The sequence below is a fragment of the Cariama cristata genome, unplaced genomic scaffold (assembly GCF_000690535.1).
Source record: "Cariama cristata isolate BGI_N322 unplaced genomic scaffold, ASM69053v1 scaffold13045, whole genome shotgun sequence".
Taxonomy (NCBI): domain Eukaryota; kingdom Metazoa; phylum Chordata; class Aves; order Cariamiformes; family Cariamidae; genus Cariama; species Cariama cristata.
This window is the reverse complement of record NW_009618274.1, coordinates 16,076-39,295: the sequence shown is the minus strand read 5'-3', so window position 1 is coordinate 39,295 and position 23,220 is coordinate 16,076. Positions and strand designations below refer to the sequence as shown.

The 23,220-nt window shown below is 37.3% G+C and overlaps 1 protein-coding gene across 1 annotated transcript in view; it reads right to left on the bottom strand.

Moving 5' to 3' along the window:
* The window catches only part of LOC104162143 (rho GTPase-activating protein 21-like), a 51,072-nt gene that overhangs the window by 12,551 nt on the left and 15,301 nt on the right, over positions 1 to 23,220 (bottom strand). Inside the window, 9 exon segments of the mRNA XM_009700801.1 lie at positions 318 to 466; positions 550 to 614; positions 1,672 to 1,956; positions 2,769 to 2,894; positions 3,376 to 3,412; positions 3,502 to 3,604; positions 3,765 to 3,863; positions 3,866 to 3,913; positions 16,715 to 18,665. Of these exon segments, the coding sequence (XP_009699103.1) occupies positions 318 to 466; positions 550 to 614; positions 1,672 to 1,956; positions 2,769 to 2,894; positions 3,376 to 3,412; positions 3,502 to 3,604; positions 3,765 to 3,863; positions 3,866 to 3,913; positions 16,715 to 18,665 (2,863 nt within the window).

Genomic DNA, 23,220 nt, shown 5'->3' with positions numbered 1-23,220 from the left:
CTAACAGCATATTTAAAATATGAATGTACTTTGTCACTTTCAAGTCAGCTGAAGACAAAAGTATGAATTACACACAAAATTATTTCCAAAGTTTGGCAAAATTTTCGTCACAAGAAGTGTAACACCTCTATTTTACTACTGTTAACACTACATGGTTTTTTGAAAAAACTCAAAACCCTCTGGAGAGAGGACTGGAATAAAAAGCTTCAGGCATCTGAGAAGACCTGAAATACATCCAAGATAACATTTAAATGAAGTAGTTACAAGAAATGAGTGATTATAGCTGCAGCTTAATCATATGCAGCTAGCATACAGACCTTTAGTGAGAAGCTTCCTTTCAGACTCATCCTTAGGAGAATGTGGACTCTGGGTCCTCTGTTCTGCTTTAGTTCCAAGCAGTGTCTGTCTGATACTTAGACTTTGACGAGGTGTCTTGGGAGATGGCTCCGTTTTGCTGCTTGAAGAACTGAAACAAGATACATTACTTCAGTAAAAAGAAGCTAGATAAGAAGTCTAAAAAAAACTACTGGCAGCATATAATTCACCTACCTCATCATTGTACTGTATTCTTTAATCCTTCGACTAATTAGATCTCTACTAGTGACACCAGTATCCTGTAAAACAAATTGAGATCTACTTTACAATCTTGTAAAATACGACGAGTATTTTTTACTTTCAGAATATGATTCACTCTTCCTGTCAACAGACAGCATATGGAAAATTAACATTTCAGTACAGTTAAAAAAAAACAGGCAGTCCTTGAGAAAAATAAGGACAGAATATTTAAAAACCATGGGGAAAACTAAAGTGAGGAATTACAAATTAAATGCTGGTATTTAGACTTTTTTTTTCCAAAGCAATACAATCTGAGTAAATCCTGTTAAATTGAAAGTAAGTTTAAATAGAAAACATGCAAGTCAACATACCCTACTACTCTGAAAATCCAATCCTGTGTGCACACAATACTTATATAACTAATTACTACTACATACAGCTGAAACAGCCATGAATTCAAATGTGCTTTTATACATTTGTCTAATAATATTTACTAATCGGATTTTCCTTTGTTTAATTATTTCAGATTTGAATAGAAGTGCATGACCACAGACACGAAAATACTCCTCTGTTGCTCATCACTGAGATAAAAACGCACTAAGGATCATATTGGGACAGATATTGATATGTTAAGTACAATAGTATGTGTTTGCCTTTTGTAATTAGCATTAACATTTAATTCATAGAAATATCAACATTTAATCAGAGAAAACAGACATCTTCACAGTTTCGCTTTTTAACTACTGAGAAACTCATCACACTGTACCACTGCACACACCACTTTGCCATGCGATTCTGAAGACTGAACACACTAGATTAGGGATTTTTGACAGATCAGCTTAATATAAAGTGTATCTTTAGTCATATCAGCAAGGACATTAATTCACTTATTTCAAAAGTCTGTTCTCTGATTACAAGTATGTCAGGCTTTTTTTACACTCAATTTATTTACTCAGTTACCTTGCCTTTCACCTCATTTTCCTGTATGTTCCTGTACATATTTTATTGTTTAATTGCAAATGATTTCTTTTGTTGAAGTATTAGTTACAAGAAAATACAATCAATTTTAATTAAAGACAAGAACTATGGCTTCTGCATTATGTATTATACAATTACCTCATCATTTAAGTTGCTATTGTCTTGTATTGCTTTAATCCATGCTAACATGTTATCTCTGTCCTCAGCTTGAAACAGATACTCGCAGTCTGATGTGGTGAGTCTAAATACATTTTTCCTCTTGGTTTCACAGTATGAGATGTCTATCAAACAAGCATTGATGCTTATAGGTTGCTCTTCTTCAGACAAGGTCACTTGTTCCTTTTTATCCTTGTACAAATAAAGTGAATGACCTCGAAGAACAACATACAATTGCTTCCATGGCCGAATGCTCCCACCAACTCGCTGAAAAACATTAACCAATACGTTAGTTTGCTTATTTGTTACACTGAACGCATCTGGATTACAAAAACTACCTACAGAAGTTTTAAAAAGAAAAGACTAACCGCCTATCTATACCATTCTTAAGAATGGCCCCTGGAAAGACTACATAAAAGTGGGATTCACTGACTGCTCTCCATTAGAGGACTTAATTGCTCAATAGCCTGCCCTCCCTGATCATCCATTAAGCGTGTGTTCACACATAACAGTAGCAAGGAACAGAATGTGACTAGAATTTCACAGAGGCATCAATACAAATACAGTAAAAAACATTTAGTGGACTCTTGCCCATGTCTTTTAAACTTCATTCAAGTCAGACTCACATTTACACACCACTGCAATTCCTGATTTCCTGACTCCCAGTTTTCCTTAAGTGTTAGTCTATACTTGTGCAGAAGGTTAATTTGAACTGAACTCCACAACATTCATGAAAATTACAGCTTTTTTTCATTATTAGCAGAGGAAAAAAAAGACCACAAACTACAATTATCAAGGGACTGATTCTTACTACTTAATTAGTCATTAGAAATTAGTTTACTTCACACATGCTTTGAAATGTAAAATTAAGACAGTTTAGAAAGCGGTCTGTAAAAGAACCTGAGGAATTGACTAAAGCCAATGTTCTAACAGGTCTAAAATTTTGTCAGTCTTATTGATTCTCATATCCCCAAAAAATTAAGAAAGCGAAACAGGAAGGTTTCAAGTTTCTTATCTTAGTTTTTCACCAGCTTAGTATTTGTGCTAGGTTTTAAAAAAAAAACAGACATCACAGGTACCTTCCCTTTGTCCGTAACAAGCTGACGAAAATGGAGCCATCCTTCCTTGGAGGCATCACCAAAGACCTCTGAAGAAGAATCTTTTCGAGAACCAGAGTCTTCTGAAGATTTCTGGCTGTCTGGAGCCTAAAGAAAACATCACAGGAAGAACCCTGCAGTGTACTTCTAAACAGATTTCTCTACAAGCCCTATATTCAAGATGTTTCTCACTTTAAAAATGCCCGTAGGAATAGCCTCCTGGGAAAACACTGTTTCTACAGTTTCCATACAAAAAAGTTTCCTTACACATCCCAAGAATATTTTGAGAAACTGCACGAGTGTTAGACTCTGATCAGTAAGCTTTTACAAAAGCACACCATAGATATGCTTTGTTTACAGAAGCCGAGGAAAATGAAAATAAAGGACCATGTCATGAGCCTATTAAAAACAAGAGACCATGTTTACTTATGTGATGCATACAGCATTAACAATTTGATGAGTAGCAATTCCAATAAGCTTCATGTCTGTGTTTTACACATCACTTTGTATAGTGGAGTTGTACAATTCATACAACTTGTCATAGTAGTATGTGTAATTCTTAGGAGTGGTAATATACATATTCACCTACCTTAATCCCCTTTAAACTAGATACATGCTTAATGGATCTGTTGGGAGAAAAACAAATGTTAAAATGAGAGTTTATACACTTTAAAAAACAGATCTCCAAATTAACTGATACTTTTCATGAACTCACGATTTTTCCTCTTCTCTGTAGTCATCCAGTCCTTCATCATACGACTTTGATCTCTCAGTTTTTGCAGCAGGTTGGCTATCCAGGACACTAGGCCGAATGGATTCTACAAAGAAACAGTAATTTTTGAGTATGCAGGAACCTGAATCACATTTTTGCAATTTATTTCAAGCAATAAAGACTTTACAGTTTTCATTCCTTTTCTCCAGAGTGTAAGAGGAAAAAGTTGCATGAGGAAAAAAAAAAAACCAGAAATCACCACTCACCATGATCATGTGAAAGCTGTCGCCGAATTAAAGGGATTGGAGATGTGGGACTGGGAGGAACAGTTGTTATAGCTGGTGCTTGAGAAGCAGATGTTTTTTTTCAGGAATGTGTGCAATATCATGGTCAATACTAGGACTAGTCGGTTCATCTACAAAGGTAATATGTCATATATTAACATATTAGATCAACTAATCAAATGCTTAAACTAAATAGCTATCTGAACTTCTCATTATTGGGATATCAGATATCTTAAACATGAAGTCTTTCAAACAAACATAACGTCCAATTAATTCACACTGTCAAATGTACTGTTTTTTTTAAAGTAAAAAAGAGGAGCCTGTTTCATTTCTTAGGGATGATAATTGTACATTAGAGATTAAGGGCAAAGAACATCATACCTGATTATAGATTTTGCTGTGAGTGAAATGGGAATTATTTGCTAAACTCTTGTAATATTATTTTCAAGTAACTATTTTTGTTTATGTACGTAAGTGAAAAAACACACTTACTGCATCAGTGAGTCTAAACTCAAGAGACAGACAACTACAATTTCCTACAATAAAATATGGGCAGACTACCCATTTGGTTTAAATGAGTGTGCAAATAATAAAAGCAAGTTACAAGCGAATAAAAAAGCATTTTAAACAGATATCCAAGCATCCAAAGAACCAATCCCGCCCCCCATCTTCCTTACATTCAAATAAAGAAGCAAGCATTCATATTTTTAAAAGATGGCGCTACTACATACCAATTAATTCTTCCACTAATTGTTCATACAAACGATTGCATGCCATACATGCCGAGCACCTCACAGTCTCAATAGCCACAAGGGTCATCATGAAAGATTCCAAAAAGCTTAAGTATTTCTAGTATTTAACATGTTTCTTACAAGAAGGGAGAAGCCGAAAGACGCATTTTCAATCATTCTGAGAAAAGAGCCGTAACATTTTCTAGAACACATTACTAGTACTAGAAAAATAATTCTACTTCATGCTCTGGTAGAGGAGGGGATGGGGCGGGAAAAAAAAAAAGATCAAGTCACAAGCAGAGGCTGAACTGTACTGCCATAATGAATATGAATGTATTCTAGGTGCTAAGAATCGTAATATGCAGAGCTACTGAAAAGCCTATTGAAATCAATGAACACTCAGAGACAGAGGTTTATTCTTTGCTTTGTGTGAACACAACATTGTGCTTTTCCAACAGTTCTGTTAAGGCAGCACTTGTATCATCAAAATTTGGCAATGTAGATCTAAAACAAAGCAATAAACAATTGAAGTATAGTAAGGTTTTGCAATAACAGCCCTCTAAATTGTCCGGAGTAGAAAATATAATAATTTTTGAAGTTACATATTAAAAAAGCATAACCTCCAAAAAACTAGCTACAAACGAGAAATAGTAATAAAAAGGGAAAGCAAAACAATTCACAGAAAACCCGTGATATTACAATTTAAAAAATTTCTAAGTGTTACTTGCATCCACAGTGATATATTAGAAATATCTACAGATCTCTTCTCTACAGCAACTGGGAGGTAGGAAGAAGCTCAGTTGCATTTCCATTTCAAAACTGTAACCGCTCACTGTCCTATTCCTTTTTTTCATTTGCTTAGCTTCCCTGCAGCAAACCCTGAGAGCAGCACACTAACATTAACTAAGGAATATCACCCCCTGCTATATAATTAATTAGTTTATACCACGCAAACTGGAAGTGCTCAGCTTTAAGTTAGACTTAACTCAAAATGTCAGTCTCTACTCCCAGAAGTTACAAAAACGCTAGCACTTGAAATAAATCTGTGCAAGCTGTGAATACAAAAGTGTTAGGCAACACTATACAGTTTCTCACAACACTTAAATCCAAGAATTCAGCTGAGGAAAAACAGTCTCTAAATACTTGAAAGCAACAATAATTATTTAAATTATTACTACTTCACAGTGGATCTAATCCCCAGATATATCAAAATTAAACTCGTTTTAGAAATAGGCAAGCTTTAAAGCAACTGCAAATGACATTAGTATAGGAGAGAAATAACTCTATTCAATCCCTGAAGAGGCTCAAGGTCAGCTAACGGCAAGCTTTTACACAATATAAAGTGATTATAGAGCAAACCGTGATGTATACCATGAGTTACTGCCTACTAATTTAACACACCAGCAAACTCCACTGCTGCTGTCCAGTATGAAACAAAACCCAAACAAATACATATATCCCTTGTATTTTGACTTTTCTTTCTAGTGCTTGCAATATTTGTCTCCCTTTACAGTTTCTTTGATTAATTGGTGTATTTGCACCCCAAAACTCCTTGCACAGCATGTGAAAGGTGGTGTTTGGCTCACCAACCAATGAAAATGAATGTGTCCAAGATGTGGTGAATTGTACAGAGCAAGCAAACTAGAGAAGCCGCTACACAAAATAATTCTCTTTCAGTTTGTTATCTCACAGATTACCGGTATTCCTTTAAATATTTGTAACAAAAAGGTCAAAGACTCCAGGACTACTTAAAGTTTTACTTTTCCTTTGAGAAAAGGATACAAATACAGTTTGTTCAGCATTATTGTCTACGAAGCGACCCAAGAGACTGGTCGTCTGAAAACAAGCCAGCATGGTGACAGAACATCTCTGGCAAAGGGGAAGATGCTGCTTGTCACCTCTGTTTGAACACGAGCATGCAACTGGTCAACAGTCGCAACCAGTGATTTTCAGGAAGAGCCCTTCAACACAAAAATATTTATAGGGGCTAAGACACTGAAAACTTGAAATAAACGGGCAACACAGCTCCAATTATGGATAACATGCATTAACTGATGTGCTAGCTAGAGCAGAGGGAAATTGGTGTATCAAAGTACATTTGCAATGCAGCACAGCTGGAGATCAGGGACCTACAAAGAGAGGGAGCATCTGTACACAATCTCAGTGATCTGGAAAAATATTACCTTTCTGATTCTGCAAAGACACGAATTTACGCTGAATGGGCTCAGAGGCAGAACTACAGATTTCAAAACTGAGGGTTGCACAGGTGAAAAAGCATGACAAAGAGGACATACTATCCCCACTCCGTGGATGAGAACTAAGGAACAAGCATTATCCACTTTTCCAAACATTCAAAGGAATGAACACCAAAAACATCACTGGAAAGAAAAGTACAGATCTGTATCATACCCTACTATGCTGCTACAATACAATTTTATCATGATTAATATAATATTTAATGTCTTTGTTTATACCTGAATCTTCCAGAACCATCCTTGAGGATTACACATGAAGGTTTGAAAGTAAAAACCTGAACACTTGAACACAAAAGGGGGCACATTTTGAGAACCTTAAATACAATTTAAATCAATCACAGAATTATTCAAGTGGGAGCAAACCTTGGAAGGTCCCCTAGACCAACCTCCTCCTCCAAGCAGGGTTAGCACTGAATTCAGACCATGCTGCTCAGGGCTTTTCTCCAACAAGTGCCAGAGAGGGGAATGATCTCTTCTCTCAATATCCTGGCTGTGCTCTCATTGATGCAGACCAGTATGGTGTTAGTCTTTGTCACCATCAAGGTGTTGGTAACACTGCAGGAAGTTAGCCTATTCCAGGTGCAGGAATAAGCATTTGTCCTTGAATTTCAAGAGGTTCCTATCCGACCATCCTCCTAGGCCAAGTCCTTCACACATATTGACTGCACCCCATAGTCTGGTGGTGTCTACAAGCTCAGTGAGTGTATTCCATCTCCTCTCTAGGTCACTGATAAAAATATTCAACAAGATGGACCCTGAAGAATGCCACTTGTAACCAGCCTCCAGGTAGAACATGAACCCTTAGCCACTACCCTTTATACCTGACAATGCAGTTTTCCTACATATCCAGCAGTACACACGTCTAGACTATGGCACAGGGATGGTGTCACGGAAAAGGTCAAAAGCCTTGCTAAGGTCAAGGCTGGTGACCTCCTTGTGGTTTCCTCTCATTCACAGATCTAGTCATCTGATTATAAAAGGCAATTGCGTTGGTCAAGCACTATGTATCCCTGGTAAATCCACGCTAGCTATTCCCAATCACCTTCTCCTTCATGTGCCCAGAAATAAGTTCCAAGAGGCCCAACTCCATGATTTTCCTAAGGACCGAGATAAGGCCAGTTGACTGCCTTTTTTAAGATGGGTGCATAATTTGTCTTTTTCCAGTTAATGGGGACCTCCTCCAGTCCTCAAGATCCATCAGAGATGATAGACAGTATCTCTGCAATGACATCAGCCAACTCTCTCAGGACCTTCAGATGCATTTCATTGGATCAGAGGAACATGTATGGGTTGAGCTGCACTGCAGCAGTCTTACAAGAGTTCTCTGTTTATCCAAGTTAGTCATGACTGTGGGTTTTGTTTGGTTGCTTTCTGGGTGTTTTTAAAGGAAATGGTTTAGTTAACTGAATCGTAAGATATAAACATGGAAAGCAAATTCATAGACTAACTTTGGTCCAGACAGGCTAACAATCAGGGATGCTTGAGCAATCATTAACAGAGAAAGGCGATTTCTTCCACCAACCCCTAGATATTCAGATTGTCAAATCTTTCTTCACTGGTAATAGAAAGCAACTGGAAAAAATTAGCTTCCCAAGACTAAAGTAATTTTTCATATTTATTCCCCTTCAGACACGGCAGTCTTGCAAGCAGTATCTCAACACCTCAAAAGACCGTAAGAAAGAACTGTACTATTTAGTAAATGTATCGCAGATTTAAATGGTAATTTAAATTACCATTTAAAACATCAGGCATTTCAATTTAAACAGACAATGTGAATATGTGGCTACAAACCTTAATTCAACAAGTATGCATTTTATCAGAGACTTTATTATCTGATTTAAAGATTCAAATCAAAAAAATGTAATAGGTCCGTAGTGATACACGCTTAACACAGCTTTAAATTGCTTTTCATGTCAAGAATGTTGAGACAGCATGTGCTCCCAGACACATACACACACAAAAAAATAATCACTCAATATACAATTTCCAAAACTAAATACATTGAAGTGGTTAACTGTACTTTAATACTATTGGCTTTCTGAAAAACATATCCAATTCTTGAATTAGGTATGTGTTTAATTAAAGATGCCTCTGTAGTACTTAACGCAATTTTGGTTACTCACAGATCTTGTGGAATTGTAACAGTGATTGCTCTTTGTAAAAAGCTCAGCCTTCTGGAGAAGGCTTCAGGGAGGTAACTCATACTGCTTTCTGTCTCCAAAGAAAAAGCTAAACAGTCATTAAAAATATTATCTTCATTCCACAGAGGCAGAGATGTGAACGTTTCTATACACTCAGATGGCATCTACCTGACAGCCATTAACAATAACTATTTTAACCACTGCCTCTCTATTTCTCCAATAATTCTTTCAAACAGGTTATGGCTTTCGGAGTATAATTTAAGAATCAATTTTACATGGCAAACGCATTTGCTCAAGGTAGGAAAAAAGGCACAAAACTATCAGGCAGTCATTAGAAAAATAAAAAAAAATATGTAAAATAAATATTTTCTTTACTGAAGGACAGAAAGGACATGCCAGTGACATGAATAGACCCTGCAGCATGACTGATTTTAGAGGGGCTCCCTTACTTCCAGCCCTTTGCCAACAACCTTTTTGCACTCCATAGTACATGATACCATGACAGGCTCTGCACCATTACAATGCTCAACACTACCTTGCTCCAAAGTATTCTTCTTAAATACAGTATGTGAAAGCTTTAAAAACCTTTTCTACATCCAAGACCTCCTCTGTGCCTCTCAGTTTAGGTTTGCTCCAGCTTGCTATCGGCAGCATTTCCCTTATGGTACAGTCACGTGGAGCAGATCTCCCTTCCTTCACCTCGGCGGCAGGCAGGGCACGAAGGCTCAAGCAACAGCTGTGAGGCAGAGGCACAAGCGGAGCAAGTGAGCGCAGAGCAGGGGGACAGAGGCCACAAGGATGAGGCACCAGTGAGAAGAATATGGGAAGAAAGGAGAGAGGGCGGACAGGACACTGGAGCCAGGAAGATGATCTTCATCCACACACAGGCAAGGAAGTTAAAAAAAAAAAAAAAAAAGGTCTATCTCAGAGGCTCCTCATCTCCAAGAAACCTCAAAAGAAGCTGAATTCAAGGTAAACACAGACATACTAACATAGACCATTTTCTTAAAAGCCTGTCAGGAAGACAATCAAACAAAAAGATCATGTATACAATTTCACCTGTGTAGTGAGGAAGCCAGAAATAACCAAGAAAACAAAAATGAATTGTTCAATCAAAAATAAACTATATGGAACTAACCCTGCTATCACATAAAATAGCACAAAGGGCTAATAAATACCCCATAGCAGTGGCTTTCTGCTACAAATCCTGAAGTACAAGCTGCTGCATCTTATACTTCAACCTACAAGGGCAAAATTTCCAATAATTAGACTTCCAAGTCCAAAACATGTGATTTGGGAAGAAGATACACTGTTGCCTGGATTCATCATGACTCGCTACCTCATTTTTCAAAACAAAAGCAAACCTTTAAAAAATTTTTGTTTGTTTCTTAGTTTTTAAGTACTTCCAGTACGGACAGCACTGATTGTCTTTACAAAGAACTTCCTCATGTATCTGCTTTACGTAATTATCCTCATGTGGCCAAAAGAATGTAACTGAAACATGTTTGCATGCTGAGCACGTTCATTTCTGTAAGCCACAGAAACACAGAACTAGAATAAGCCTCCTGAACCATCAAATCCACTCCTCTGCTAATGCACTCATGTAAATAATATGTTTATTATACTGACTGAGTTTCACACAAACAGAAAAAGGTTTGCCAAGGTTATTCTTCATGCGAGACTATTCTGAAAGCCTCACCTATGACAGACTGTTGCTTATTTCAGTGTTAAACAAATGTATATAACTATCTTTCTAGACAAAGTAATACAAAGGAATTCGAAAGGTTCCTGTTCACAGTATTGCCCCCTCACATAAAAAAAAGTACAATTCTCAATACACTTTTTTTGGCCAAGAACACCGATAGCATTCATTTATTACCTGTAATTATTATTTTAAGTTACAATGATATACTGAGAATGATTTACGCTTTGAAAATATTACCCATTGCCAAACAAATCTGATGCTCCTACTCAATTAAAACTCTACTAGAAATTATGAATTACTGACTTCAAATTTTAAGTTTTAATTAAAAAAGGATTTTTGAGTTACAGAAGCATTTAAACTGTATCTAAAACACTAATTTGTAATTTTGTGTTTTGGCTCCTATACTTTAGAATACCACAATGATTTAAAAATTGTTTTTTGGATAAGAAACACTGAATTTTCAGCCTGGAGCAATAGTGATTTGGCAGGCCACACTGTAAAACCCTTAAAAAAAAAAAAAAAAGACAACTGATGCTTATCTTAGGAACACTGATGACATGTTAAAAGCTATGCCAATGCTATTGCTACAATGATGGAAGCAACAGTCCCTTAAAAATGAACAACTGTCAGTTCTAATTTCTTCTGCAGTTACATTTATATTTTCATAGTTTGGAATGGCTAGGCAGTAATCTGTAGAAAAAAATTATCACAATGGCTAAGATTTTCATATTCATCCTGACTGCTAACAGTTTTTACCAAAATTAAAGTTTCCTTAAAACATGCCATATCAATCATCTGTATTCAGCCACCATTTGCCCCTAAGGTAGCCACACGTTCTGGGTTGACAAGCCACAGTCTCTGCTGCAGAAGTCTGCGGTTTCGAATTTCTCTCTGCCTGATGCTTACCTCTTCTCACGCGGAGAAAACAGAATGAGTACATTCTTTCAATTAATTCTTTATTGCATGTGAGAATATTTCTGGTTGTTTCCCCCTAACCTTTCTCTATTCTGACCATCATACCCCTTTTCATAGTGTGTTGTCCAAGTGTATAATTTTATTTTCTAGTTTCAAGAATGTAACTGCATTCAGTATGTGTGTATTCACATTGTCATCTTCTGTACCAGAGCCTAAGCAGCCTGCAGAGAGAGGCATAAAGATGTAGGGGGAGGAGAGGAAAGGTATGGCACATATTTCACTAAAAAAAGGCAGTAAACTCACTACACTTTCTTGAAAGTACTTGGAGTTATGTACATGACTTATCATTTAAAGTATTGACAAGGTAAACCCTATACAGATCTACTTCCAGCATTAGAGAAGAATGCCATCACATGTACAATAAAGATGACCAAAGAGTTTAATGCTAGGTGTTTTAGAATATTTCAGCTCCTAATTCCTTAGTTAATTTACTTAAAAAGAGAGACATATTTGGTAACAAAAAATCCCCCAGAATTGAAAAGAAAGTCAAACAGAATTCACTAGAAGCCAGCTAAATTTATCCTATCTGTTAATCAACAAGTACCCAAATACTTTTATTATGACAGAAGTCTGTAGAAAATAAGATATTGGAACACAATTAAAAAAAATCTTTTTGTGTTTGAAAACTAGCATGAAGATCAGCTCTTAAAGCAAGGTGCAAAGCAGAGTCTGCCTGATTACTAGCACCGAATTCACTATGGTTGGTTGCCTGCGCTGAGAGTAGAAGCAATAGAGACAAAAAACCATGACTGGTGTGGAAAGGGTGAATCTAGATTAGCAGTGTGCTAGTCACTCTTGCAACATTTGTATCAGAAATTCAGACAGTAGGTGACAGGTTTTTTTTTAAAAAAAAACCAAAACAAAACACAAAAAACACCACACAGAAAAAGGGGGCGGGGAATAAATGCTATGTAGTTAAAGCTGTGAACCTCCTGGCAAATCTTTATTTAAATCAATACAGGGTATTGGATAGCAAAATTTTACTGTAGTGCAAAAGAGAATGGAGAAATTTATGGAGCACTTAAAATCCCATTTGGCTCAGGGACGTTGTAAAGTGCAAATGGTCAGATAAGAGAAAGTACCAACATTAAGTATCATATATCCTTGTCCTGTTCTTACACTTTTCCTTAGGTATCAGTTTCAGCCAGAAAGAGGACCCTCATTTAATTTTTACAATGCTTTGGTGTCATCAAAGTCTGGTCAAATATTTTTACCTGACTAATTTTACCTCAGTTATTCACAAATTAATAGTGGAAGGAAGTGACCTAAAATTTTTATAGGATAAAGATGTACTAGATATTTTCAAAAATGGGATCGCACCTCTGAGGAAAAGCCTTTGTACTTATCTGATGCTATTGCATGCCTAAAAGAAAAGCTCTACAATAGGATGACTAAAAACTCATTTGATTTGGAAAAAAGTTAAACTTCAAGACGCTGTTTATTTATGCTAAGTATTTTAAAACATATCAATTAAAAAATTAATTTTCATATGACAGCCCACTGTGAAGTTGGAAGGAACATTCACCCACTGGTAATGGTCAAAGTACTAAACTGCACTGGCAGCTAGACTGGTAGCTAAACTTCTCTCAACAGTTACAAAAACATTAAATAGCATTTTAATTTCCATCCCAGTGCAGGTTAACACATCCAAGATTACACAGTAGGTCAGAAATTTATCATTTGCTGTTCTCTAATAGAGAATTGTGTACAAATTACAAGTCTGTAAAAATGTACATTAAACACCACAATTGCTAATATAGTCATTGATAGAGATAATGGCATTTTTACTAGTCTAGCAAACAGGTGAGACCATTTCTGGGTAAAAAGAATAACCTTTCATTAGACTAAATGGTAGAGTTTGAAACAACAGAGACCACTTCAAGAACAGGGCCTTTCTTTGGACCCGAAATAGGAACAGCAGCTTTCCAAGCCAACCACAATACCCTGCACTTAGCAGCACATGGAAAGTACTGAAGCCTGCAGTACCAGGGTTTTTCTGTAAAACCAGCAGCTTCTTCGTCCCCCAAGAACATCTGCTTACCTGAAGAAGAGGATGAGCACACAATATCTTGCCTAATTTTTTCAAATAAATCATTTTATCCTATAAAAGATATTACATCTACCTACTACGTTTGCTCTGAACAGATCTCTCATTTCTATTAGCAAATGCAAACCAAAATTTAATCCCCCTGCTTCAGAACATTCTTTTGTGAAAGGACTGAGTGTCAAAAGGCAGTTCTTCAGCAGTCCACCATAATCCCTGCATGAATATGCTGTAAGCAAACTCGATGGAAAACTTGCTTGGATTTCTGTTTAAAGAGCTAAAATCATCCTGATGTTGGGCTATCCTCAAGAGCAGGTCAGTCACAAAATACTACTGTGGAAGTCAACTATTCCTGGATGAATTTCTACCAAAATATGGTCTGGCCATACCTATTACTTTGATGAGCAGAAAGTGGTAACAAAAATAAACACACCATGAACTATTTTAAATGGCAATAATATGTAGCCTTGGAAGGTATGTCTTCCCCCCAAATTTACATTTTTACTTTTTACACTACTTACGAGTAACTTACATTACTTACTTCATTACATAAAAGTAAGTACTTTTATGAAATGAACCACATTTAATAACACCTAATACTGCAAAAAACAATTATGTTGATATAAACACAACAGAAGCAAAGAGGCTGCCAACACCAAGGGACATCTTTATTCAAAGCAACATCCTTCTCAATCATCAGACAGAAGGAGAAAAAAACCCCAAAACAACCAAAACCAAACAAAAAAGCCCGAACAAAAAAAACCCACAAAACCCAAACCAAAACACAGAACAGAAAAATCCAAGTGGTTTTCCTTCAGAAGAGTTAAATAGCCTTTAACTGAGTTTCAAAGTAGATCTAGGGTTTTATGCGCTTGATTAAGTACAGCTTTTAACAGGTCGGGCTGTAATTAGGCATAATGATAGTGCAACAAGCAAAGTTAGAATCATGCATATTAATTCTAAGTTCAGAAGATGCCCACTCTTAATGGCATTTGATGCTTTTCCTATTCAGAGAGGGTTATTTCATCTTCAAGGTGCTGGAGCTGTGGTGGAAATTCTCGGCAGCACCTGTACCAGCACAAGAATTTCTTGCTAAGACGACAGTCACAAGTACCATGCCCACAATCTAGCAGCATCATTTTTTAATATTTCTGGAGTATTCAGGAGGTTTCAGGCCAAGAGGCGAAGGAACTCATAAGTATTCACACAATCCCATGTGGTGTTATGCCAAGAGGCTGCAACCGAGAGCTACAACTCTGTTTCTCCTGACTGCTCAGCTGCTACCAGAATGCAGTACAACTGCCATGTTTAAGGCTTCTTTGAACTTTAATCATCACGTTTCTCTAAAATCTGGAAGCAAGCTACATGAGTAAGACTTCATGGCAAATCTTTTTCAAAATCAAGATAGGAGATTGTAGAAAAGGTTGGGCTTGATTTTGACAATCTTGATCTGACTTTTACAGGATATTTAAATTGTACAGGATTAGAAAACTCCCAGAAAGCACTCCTAAGTGAGTACAAATACCGCACATAAATCAAGTGCCCAACGTTGATTTTAGGCATAGCATTAAAAAATCCCGCACAAAGACTGGATACATGCCTTACAAATTTGTACTAATCCTTGAAGAAAGACTGACAGGGTCTAAAGAAGAATCCAAAATTACACTGGATACTGATGCATCCAGTAATTAACAAAACCAAACTATACAACTCCCATTCAAAAAGGAAAACCCAATATAATAGGTAAGAAAGCATTTTTGTTACATCTCAACAAAATTCTGTCAAAAGAACAGAATTATTGTATCTTTTGTATGATTTCCATTCTTTGATGCACACAAAGCTTATTCACTATTTTTGGTTATTTACTTTAAGCTAGTAGCAGATATTATAGATAATTCTAGGGGAAAAATCACTGCTGCAGGTCCACAAGAAAAGACAATTGTGCTAAGACACTGTATACGTAACGCCCTTAACCTAATGTGTAAAAAACCTGCACAGTATTAAGAAGAGTTGTTCTTCACATACATGAGTTTGAGAATCAAAATTCAGTATTTCCTAAATACTTTTTATACTAAATTCAACAACACACAGTCAGGTACAAATCAACCTGTGTGGAAAATGGTCCACAGAGATCTAGACTGCAAAAGATTAAACCAGCCACAACAAAAGAAAATCCAACTCAAGAGCAACAACAAGGAAAAGATGACACAGGCATTGACTACTTGAGTAGAACAGAAATGCTCTGCCACTGAAACTCCCTCTTATGCAGATGAGTCCAATTCCTCACATATTCAAACTGGATTTTTGATTTTCCCCCCCCACTACTTACAATCCTTCCGTAAATTCCTTTTTTCTTCCAAATTATCTCAAAAGTGCTCAGTCCCCTTCCTATAAGCTCCCTGTAATTCCAATCCTGTTTGTGTCACAGTCCACAGGCAAATCTTTGTGCCTTCTCACATTCTGCTTCCACAAACCCTTGAATTCATATCCACATCAGTGTCTTTATTTGCAAATTCATTTCATTTTATTGCTACGCTTTCACCTGAAACAGCTTTCCTCTATCCCATATCTGTCTCAGAATGCTTTCAACCTTACCTATTCAGCTGACAAACTTTTTTTCACAAATCACCCTTATATGGATTTGCATCCATATTCTCTCTTTATTGGATTCCAGATACATTTTATACTAGACAAGTAAAAATATTTTGAAAGGTGCTGCAAATGCCAGTTGTCCATATACATAACATCAGAACACTATGTGGAGTGATAACCAGATGCAGTTATACAATGCAGACTTCTCCAGGGGGTTAAGGAAAATTCTAGAAAAGCATTAAATTGCTGTAGACTTTTTTTTTTTTTTAACACTGATCCTCCAGGACTCCAATTAAAACAGAACATTTTTTTCGTCCACTGAAGACTATTTTTAGTTTTACCAACCTAGTATTACTCTAGATAAGAAAAGAGACCCCATGCCCCTCAATCTCAGGGTTTACAGGAACAGCAGTCAGCCACCTGGCATGGTGTGCTCCATCATCTTCAGCAGAGAAAAGCATTTGATGTACACTGGAATAGTTAACTCACCAATAAATGGAATAGAAGCCAAGGAGTCACCAGGTGGACTGGAACCTGATGCCTTCCTTTCTTCTATTCTCTTTATGTGGACTTCTCTCCGAGCATCGTTAGGTAACCAACAGGTAGTATCCGAGGCTGTCTCTTGGTCATTTACAGCAAGAATGTAGGACTGATGCCTCAAAGGCTGTGGAGTTTGGTGGCCAGAAGGTGATTTGTCCCGCATGACCACTGTGTCTTTGTCATTTTCCTGAACGTTCGTTTGCAGAATTTCAGGTTCACGGACGTCTTCCCTTTCGAAATCATGAATCTTTTGTCTGATGGAGCCATCTACATTGTCAGAGGTAGTTGAACTCTCACTTGTTGGCTGAACAAGTTTGGCAGAAGCTGGAGAGAGAGAGGAGGATTGGATGGTTTTGCCAGTTTCTGTTTTGTGATCTGAGGCGCCCTCTGCTCGGATCCTTGACTGTTGGTTTAACAGACCACCCTGATGCAAGTGATTTACTGTTCTTTGGTCTTTGCTGGCAATAGCATCCAGGCCTTGATTAAGGGGAAATGATGGTTTTGCTGTATAGGGAGCAGAGTTCTTCAAAGAGCTACTTTTAGAACTTCTGGCTGGTGTGAGAGACAATCTCTCTTGCAAAACAGTTGTAGGTTTTGAAACTCCCCCAGGAGTTTCCAAATCTCGAGAAGGTTGTAGCATTTTTATATCTGGTGGAACTTTCTGAAAATGAGAACCGGGCAGAGAAGCTCTACTACCTGTTCTCCTAGTGTCTGAAATATAAGCACTCGGAGCCATAGAAAAATTTTGACCTCGAAGGGACATATGAAACGCATGCTGTCTAGATCTCTCATAAATACCTCGCCGATCATCTTGCTCAGTAAACCCTGTCCATTTGTAAGTCTTTCTCCTATCTCCATTCGTATCTGTAATCAGATTCTCAGAATGAAAATTTTCTAGCACTTCACCCTGTTTGCTCAGATAATCCCATGACCGAGCCCTGTGATTCCTAGCATTAACTGAGGGCGAAGTTAGAGTATCTTGCGAAGCACTTCGTGGCCACTCTTTCATCAACACGGGATCCTCAAGTCTTTCCTGGGATACACTCCTCTGCCGGATCTGAACAGACTGTGGAACCCTGTCATGAGAGGTGCTCCTGCGCCGTACCTGTGAAGCAGTGCGATTTGGCACCACTTGATTATAATCAGTTGTATTTTGAGAAGCTGCTCTTAAACTATCTAACCTTTCCTGTATCGTTCGGGAGCCATACATGTGCATGCGCTTATTATCAATGTACTCTTTGTAAGTTTTGTAAGTCTTCCAGTCTATATGCTGGTGAGAGGTTGGAGAACTGTAATGATTAGTAGATACTGAGGGCGAGTCTGTGGCTTGAGGAGGAGGTCTAGTGCTTGGAATTCCTTCTGGGCATACTACATAATTGGAAGCTTTACTTAGTGCTCCAGTTGGATCAACTGGCCTTATTATTGGAGTCTGGGGAAGTACAATGGCAGTGGACACTGAAGAAGATGGTGACGTGGTCTGTGCTTTTAGACTGGTTTGATCTTTTAAGCCATATCTTACTTCCTCTGTCCTGTGTGATGGACCAGCATGATTATTTCTACAAGATGGCAAATCTACAGCCTTCTCAGAAGGCACGATAACAGTCCTTACAGTTTCATTGCAAACACATACAGCTGTATTTGATTTTGCAATGTCTGTTGGTGATGGAGGCACTTGTATTTCCATTCTGTAGGCCCTCTCTGGCTGTGTCAATGCCCGTACTGGTCTACTGACTTGCTGTTTTCCCAATGAGAAGTCAGAAGACAGCTTGTCACCAGCTTGTGCCATAGCAGAAGCTGTGGATGTCAGGCGTGGGTAACATATCGGAGGTGGTTCAGGTATGTTGTGGGCATTACCACTGTAGGCTTCATTGCCTTTCAGGTAGGCATCTTGGGAATATGCCTGTGGAGAGAAGACTAAGTGAGTATTCAGTAGTGAGGGAGATGGAAAATTCACCATCTAGCATTTGCATGATCAAGCTTCAAGAGAGAGAACACAAGGTCAAAATCTATAATTTCAGATAAAACGTTAGTTAAAAAAATAAAAACAGAATTCCATTCCCCTTAGTAAGCAGAAACAGAACAAGCAAAATCATTACATACGTTCCCTCCCTCAACAATTAAAAAACTGAACTGATGACCGATTCTAGGAAATACTGCAGGTAGGGCACTGAGGCAGGTTTCCCAAAATCCATGAGCACAAAACACAGTATTTTTCTCCCCCTTAATTGTGCTTTCTATCATGATGCTTCACACATTCTTCCTGTTTAAGCTTCATGTTGCTGGAAACTAGAATTTCACAGCAATGGACAGGTTAAACTGCTGCATAATAAATTCAACTAGCACTAGAAAATTCTCTGTTCACTTAGTGTGTAAAAGAACTCTGTTCACTTAATGTAGCACATACGAAAAGTACACACAAATATACATACACACACTCCTCTAAGATGTCTTCTACATACAAGCTACTGTTCCTAAACATAAAATGAATAAAGTGAAGCAGTAACATCTTTGTTGTGAGCCAACACCCTACAAGTCATCTTACATTTTACAGGAGACAGCCAGTACATGGCACACAAATCTTACTGCAAAATATTAATAATCTTTAACATTTTTTAACTTCAAGGTACAAACAGTATGAAAATTCATACATATCCACTACTGTCTATACACTATTAAAACACAAACTAAAATCTCAAATTCATTTCCCTAGTGCATTTATTTGCACCTTTATGTTTAAGAGCCTGACTCCTGAGAAAAAATGGTTACATTACACTTAGTATGTTTCTGTACCCTGTTCCAAAAGCAGCATTTATCATTGTGAAATTAACAGAACATTCAAAACAATAAATCAATGAGAAGCACACAGCATACTTAAACAATATCCTATTACTGAAAAACTTTAGCATGACTCCGTTCAGTTTAAATATAATGAAATAAAGAGCCAAAGCAGAGCCTGCCAATGCAACAGAAGATTAAAATGATTTCTCAGAGCTTTTATACGCTTAGGCATGGTATCATATCACAGCATTTCCTGTCCAAAACATAACATGCTCAATTCCAGAATATCAATGTGCCCTGTCTTAATATTAGACAGGTTATAAAAGCCCAAGTGCAGCCATAAAATTAATACAGAGCAAAGTACAGAGGAGGGCGAGGCATTTACAATACTGCTGCAATGTTACACTGAGCATTAGGAAGTGCAAAATATTAAAGCACACAGAGAAAACTGACCAAATGACACAGGCACAAACCACAAATTAAGAGATTAGCATTATGAATAAAATTCAGCTCAGACTATCTAGCTCATTTCCAACAAACTCACTGTTCCGTATTCTTGCTTCTCACAAATCATTAAGAAAAACATGCCTTACAAAACCATCAGAGAAATGGCTACTGTACATCTCTTACCAGTGCTGTGACATCCTTTGTAAACTGCAGCTGGCAGAAAACAGGAAAACATAGTAAAAGCTGCTTACAGATGTAAAGACAGAATTATCTTGTCATATTGATGTTGAACACGCAAGCTAAAAATACAACTACACTGATTTCACTGGAAGGTACCAACATAGGTAAAGGGCAGTAGAGTATAAAAAAATAACTGCACGCTCCTTGTGAGCACATCCATCTCAGGCTTTTATCTGCTTCTCACATTTATCCTCTACCCTTACAGAGAGCAAAATACATTTGTGCCATTTTGCCTTGGTGCATCCCTACAGCTGCCTGCAGAGAGCTCTGGCTCTATGCAACAAGACTTCCCTTCCACTACAGCAACATTACCGTCTCTCATTTCCCCTGGGCTGCTACCATCCCTGCTTCCTGGTGACGAAACAACGGTTTTATTATGCGTTTAAAACAGCACGCCCCTTCCCCACATATATCTGAACATCACCACAAGCTGTCAGCTGACTGCAGCTGCTTTCATGCCATACATCTGAAATTAGAGGAATGATGCTGCAGAAACACTCTACTCGTGATTTGTATTCTTTTTTTTTTTTTTCTCTCCACTCATAGTAAAAATCAAGCCAGGTTTCCACTGGCACATTTAATGGAGGGAAGGAACATACAAAGATAAGTATTTCTGAATCTTTAAATAAACAGCTACTTAAGATCTTGATAGGCTTTAAGAATTAGAATTAAAATTTAAAAAAAAAAAAATTGGAAAACGATGCTGAAGACCCAGAAAACAGATAAAGCAAGAGACTATTGCTATGAAAGACAAAATAAAAAACCAAACAAAAAAACCAATGAATCATCCCTCCAATCAGAAAACAATTATGAATTTATATAGCTGATAGAACAGTTCAAAACCTGGGATACGCACATGTTACACCACGATAAGATACACTGCGCTTATGTTTTAGAAAAACATGTCCATGACAAACAATGCTTCACTAACTCTGAAAGCAGAACGACTAAATTCCAAAACTGGTGTGATTTGATCATAGCTGAAGACTACAAATGAGAAAAAAAAAAAAAAAAAATCGGCTCTCAGCTCTTGACAAATTTATCACAGATATTAGAACATCTTCTTCAGAAGACAGCATTCTCACAGGGTCCAAAATGAGCTAGGCTTTCTCCTCCCTTCCCTCAACAAAGAGGAGGTTTCCATGATTGCAGGTGTATCTGGTCAGACAGACTGACAGTTCTGGCTAAGCCAGTTCCAGGCTAAAACCTGGAAAAAAGGTTTTAATGATGAGAAGTGTAGTTCTCCTTCCAGCCTCATTCCACCCATTGCCAAAGAAGTCACTCAAACAAAGCTGAACTTTCTTCCAGGAAAGAAGTAGTCTATAAATGGGGGCTGCGACATTTCCACAAAGAATATTTAGCATCTTTGTTTCATAATTCTGATTAAGGGCCTACCGAGAAATATTACAACTTACAAAGAAATGCACAGATCCATTCTGAATAATGTCACACTGAATGATGCACTATCAGCCTTTTTACTATGAAATATTTTAATTGCTTTAACCAGAAGGCGATGGTTAATTTTTTAGAAGAGGTTTAGAGGATAAAAAATGCAAAGTACACCAATATATTTATTAGTATTCATACACTATTTTGATACTTAACATATTTTGCAGCTATATATAAAACATAGTTTGAATATTACCTTATTCTCCCTTTAGTTCCTCAAATGATATAGTATGTACAAATACTACCTTAATCTCTAAGTGATTGCAACAGAGAATATATTCATACAAAAAGCCATTAGGGTATGGCTTAAATTTAAATCTTGAAAAAGCGCTTAAAATAAAAAAAGCCCTCCAACTTAAAAAGAAAAAAAATTTTTTTAATAATATCCAGATCAGTGATGCTCCTGATTCAGACACCAAGCCACTTGAATTTGTACAGGAGTTGGGTACTCAGCAGTTATTCAGAAGTTCCAACATGATTGACAGAAAGAGAAAAAAAAAAAAATCTCTCCACATTTTATGAGCTCTTTCCTGCCTTCTCAAAACAAGAGCAGTTATGGAAAGCTTCCCATACAAATACAACAATTTTGTGTGACATTAACAGCTTTGATAGATAACAGCTCTGCAACAATTACTAGAAGAAAACTGCTGTGCTTGCAGTAAGAACTCATCGTGTTTCCAGCTACTGGGTACAATTTCTTCCCCATCTTGCAATCTGGTTTTGTTTGCACCATGTTTGCGAACCCCAATTTCTTACTATGAATTTGTATAACCATTAGCACATTAAGGATTTAACCGGTAAGGTAACACATTCATGCCGTGTGATACACAAAATAAGTTTTAAGCAAATAAAGCATTCTACAAGGTATTTTATTAACCCTCTAAAATTCATCTGAAGGGTTTTGCTCACATTTTTTCCCCACTTGATTTTATGCCATTTGATGTTAGAATAATGACAGCTGACGTACAAGGATTCCCCTTCCTAAGAATCATTGTGAAATCCTGTACTTTCAAGAGCTTGAACCAACCACATACCACACCTCTCAGTCCAAATCCATAAAAGCACGTAGGCATATGCTTCACTGAGGGTAAGTATGCTTCGCTACACTTCATTAAAGGATGAATAATAACACTGATTTCAACTGAATTACTTGCAAAATTGGAGATAAGCATTTTGATGAATCAGAAGCTAATGTGCCCAGTAACTTGCAAGACTGAGCTTGAGGCTTTCTTCCTTCCTTCTCCAATCAGTTTGGCTCCAGATTGTTTCTTTACTACTAAATTCTTCTCTTCTCCTGTCCAAACTGATTCTCACACTTAGCATGAGTATGAGAACTGCACACCAGAAAAGGTTTTCAGCTGTCTCAAAAGGAAACATTTTCCAGTTATAGTTTGCTCTGGCAAGAATGTTAGTAATACAGCTCAAGTGGTTTCATTTTACTCCGAGACACCCAGCAAACACTAGAGTGAGATAACATTAGTTGGGAAAAAACAAAACAAAACAAAACCACAACAAACAAACCCAAAAAACCCCACCAAAAC